The sequence below is a fragment of the Engraulis encrasicolus genome, chromosome 24, assembly GCF_034702125.1.
Source record: "Engraulis encrasicolus isolate BLACKSEA-1 chromosome 24, IST_EnEncr_1.0, whole genome shotgun sequence".
Lineage (NCBI taxonomy): Eukaryota > Metazoa > Chordata > Actinopteri > Clupeiformes > Engraulidae > Engraulis > Engraulis encrasicolus.
The window spans coordinates 37,779,330-37,783,405 of NC_085880.1; the positions used below are offsets into that span (position 1 = coordinate 37,779,330).

Genomic DNA, 4,076 nt, shown 5'->3' on the forward strand with positions numbered 1-4,076 from the left:
TAATCTGGAAGTAGGTAGGCTATTTGCAATTTAACGCATTAAGTGCGTCAATTAAGTGCAACAAACGGGTGCGTTTTGCACTTGACAGTAGCCACGCGAGTGTATGGGTTGCGGAAATTCTGTAGGCTAGCGTGATGAGCGGCCTCTGTGTGTACGGTTGTAGTCTAGTCAGTTTCCATGAACGGTGAGCGTCAGTTCTGCTAATTTGCGTTTGCGTGGGCCATTTCCTAGTTTTCGCGCGCCTTGTCGAAAAGGAAAAGTAATTGCAGTGTGTCTCAGAGACAAAAAGAAAAAGAAGCTAGTTGAAGCAGGCAGTTATCAGTCGTAACGATGCGTTTTGTGGCAGTAGCCTAGTGTTATTATTGAACTTGAACCTGAGGCAACACGCAGACAGGTTTCCACGCTGGTAACTTTAGCGCAGCGTAGCCCAGGTAGGCTGCATCACCGGTGAGTGCGGCGCACAGGGATACTTGTCAGCAACAAGTAAGCTTTGTTTTAGGGTTTGCCATTAGTGTTGGTACATTTTAACCGTTTCTATGTGCGAAACATTTGTTGTCACCATGGCCAGTTTGAAGGCATTCAGTGAGCCAGTTGGTAAGTTCGATTTCTGTCCTCTATGTCTTTTGGGTCTTTGTAATGGCACAGACCTTGCTGTGGTCTTTGAGGTCACTTGGTCTTGAACTTGCATGCGACGTTTGGTAAACACCATCAAAGTGTATGGACATGGTGGTAGTGTTCTGATGGTTGTATTAACATATAACCTTCTTTGTGTATGTTAACGCGGAAAGACCGCAATCTGTCAATGAAGCCCCAACAATGTGCACGTTATATGTAATTTTAACAAGTTCACGGGACTTCTACGTGATGTGATATTGTCTGATATCTTTTTTTATTATTGTGAATGAAAGTTTTATGGAGTCTGCTTGCCGCATGCAGGCTGTCTCTTGTGCGTTACGTGGTAACCACGGTCGAAAAATAGCCTTCCAATACGTACTTGGGCTATGGCCTCTGCAAGGTGTCCAAGTTCACAAAAACGGGATGTTTCCTAAATTAACATTTAAGTGGTAAAACCAGATAAGAGAGCAGAGCCGGACTGCTAGTTAAGCTGCCTATTTATGCACATTTACACATTATACACCACAAATCACCTCCAGGTGTGCAGCACAGAATTGAAGCATTTTCTCCAAAATGCCTTTCCCCTAAATCATGATGCTGTCATTAGGTTGGCACTGTGTATGATGTGTATTATAGTGCATAATGTGTACTGTTAGCCTACTGTACTGCGTGGAGTCAGTCAAATGTCTGGGTGGCCACACAAAGGAGAATCTGGGTTCCTCCGTGTAGCACCGTGTCCCAGAGCCATATATTATTATGTGGTGTGTATTTCATCTCCGAGTCTCTGTCCCGGGCGCGCCGCTACATGCCCGTGCATTCCGCTGCTGCACAGTGCACAGAGACAATGACGGGTTGATGCTGAGATTTTCTCGTGCTTCATGAATCAGAACACTCCGCAGGCGTGTTCTAATAGGCCTACTACTAGCGATGGTGAAGCAGTCAATGGCAGAGGTGTCCAAAGTAAAAGTAAAAGTAAAAGAAGAAACCGTTTCCTTCCAACAGATAACTTATCTGAGTAACCAGTAGAACTGTGTAGGCCTACTTGTCTTACAATCAGCTGACTCAGCACTGTTTGCATCAAGTTTGTGGTGGGTCCTTCTTTTTCAGTCATACAGTCTATCCATCTAATTAGATACCACACACTTTAGACATCTCTAGTCAATGGCCACCGCTTATCTGTAGTGAAGGTGCAGGATTAAGTGGAACATTTTTCAGTAAAAAGGAATGAATCCCACACTCTTTCAATCTGTGCAATAGATGGCACATTTTCTGATAGTAGGCTACTGCATATAGCCTAGATCAGTGTTTCCCAACCTTTTTTTGTCTTGTGTACTCCCTAAGCATTGTCGTTGTGCCATGAGTACCCCCTAAGGCAAGTTTTATATCGCTTTCTCTATCCCAATGTAACTAAGCTCCATGTATTTGTTAAAATTATATTTTTCCAAGTACCCCCTGCAATGTGCTCGCGTACCCCTAGTGGTACACGTACCCCTGGTTGGGAAACACTGGCCTAGATGGTTGAAAACTTTCAGTGGGCTACTGTCAGTAATGCAATCTATTGCACAGATGTGACATGAGCAGATTTTTGTTTTTTTTACTTTTTCTTTAGTTGCCTACTAGTGATGGTGAAAAAGGGCAGGGAGTTGTGTCCTGTAGTTTGTGCGGGCCGCCAGGTTGTCACATAGGTCTTTCTTATGTGTTCAGTGGCAGAGCAATTGTAGCCAGGCCGTGCCCTCCTAGTGACGCAACAGCTTCAGCGTTGCCACCAGTCAGGTCAAGAGCAATGTAAGTACTTTCTGAGTACCCGTAAAATCGGGAACCCCTCCCACTTTGTTGGGAAGCAAACAATCATTAGCAAATCAAGGGAGACTGTTTGGGAAATGCCTTTTGGTAAATGTTAATTGTTATGCTCTTGGTCAGACTAAGTCTCAAAGAGATTTGAAAGTCGATGATAATCAAGCTAGTGTTCTGTACCTTGTGTGGGCCAGTTTATCACATAGGTCTTTCTAATGTGATCAGTGGCAGAGCAATTGCACACAGGGCCCTAGGGAAAATCACAGATAGGGCCGCCCATACAGCCTGGAAAGGACAGGATTGGGCCTAACACAGGAGGGCCATGATGGGCCCAGGGGTAAATGCCCTGCTTGCCCCTATAGATCCATCCGCCCCTGCTAGGATTGCCAACCGTCCCTTGGAATCGTCCCGTATTCAGAAATAAAAGTATGGTTCCGTATTGAGCTGAAACGGGACACAATTTGGTTAAAATGCAGGAAATTGCATCTTACAAATACAGAATTTTCTGGGGTAGGGGGGAAGTCAAACCTCAATCCAGTTTTGCCAGCCCTACTAAGGAGGCATGTTAAGCCCAGCAGGGAAACACCAACTCTCATTGTCATTTTAACAGCACACAACTGTTCATTGCACACTGCACACAATGAAATTGCATTGATGCAGTGCGGCGGGATGGTACCATGGTTACCAGGTTACCTCAGTCGTGGAGGAGGATGGGGGAGGAGAGCCCTGGTTAATTACTCGCCCCACCAGGCTGGCAGGTCGGGAGTCAAACTGGCAACCTTTGGGCTACAAGTCTGACGCCCTAACCGCTTGTCTGGCCATGTTAGACAGCAAGGCCTAGTATATGGGCTTGAGGCTCCAGTAACATAGCCAGGCCATGCCTTCCTAGTGACGCAACAGGTTCAGCCTTGCTACCAGTCAGGTCAAGAGTCAATGCAAGTACTTTCTGAGTTCCCGCAAATACGGGAACTCCTCCCACTTTGTTGGGAAGCAAACAATCATTAGCAAACCAAGGGAGGCCATTTGGGAAATGCTGTTTGGGAAATGTTAATTGCTATGCTCTTGGTCAGACCAAGTCTCGAAGAGATTTGAAAGTCTATTATAATCAGGCTACCAGTAACATGGATAGAGACTTGATTATTTTGTCCTGGGGCCCTTCACACAGGGCCTCAGGACAAAACACTGATGGTGCACGGCAGTGGTTCTTAACCTGGAGTGCGGGCACCCCCTGGGGGTGCGCCAGAGATTTCAGGGGGTGCGTGGAATATTGTTTGAGTTGAGGTTGTGACCAAAATTATGCTAGCGAACATTATAATTAGGCAAAATCAAAACCACATTTAAACATGTTTTTGGTCCCCATGTAAAGGTATTGAGGTATTGATAAATGTCTCAAGCAAGAATCATGGTAATGAATCACTTAAATCATTTTTAGTGCGTATACACATGTAGAAGTTTGGGTGCGTATACACATGTAGAGGTTTGGGTTGGGGGTGCGCGGCTTGTCTTGGGCATAGGTAAGGGGGTGCATCAAGAAAAAAGGTTAAGAACCACTGGTGTACGGTAACTGAGGTGTTCTGCTCAGTCCGCCACTCAGGACTCGAACCCGCCACCTACCAGTCCATGCTCAAGTTCGGGCACAGCACGCTTCAGAATGTCAGGTCTTCTCT

At 45.8% G+C, this 4,076-nt stretch overlaps 1 protein-coding gene across 1 annotated transcript in view; it reads left to right on the top strand.

The window, feature by feature from the left end:
• Window positions 1–266: 266 nt before the first annotated feature.
• edaradd (EDAR-associated death domain) overlaps window positions 267–4,076 on the top strand; it is a 14,829-nt gene continuing 11,019 nt past the window's right edge. Inside the window, exon 1 of the mRNA XM_063191229.1 lies at window positions 267–594. Within this exon, the coding sequence (XP_063047299.1) occupies window positions 537–594 (58 nt within the window). The 5' untranslated portion in view covers window positions 267–536. The remainder of the gene's footprint in view (window positions 595–4,076) is intronic.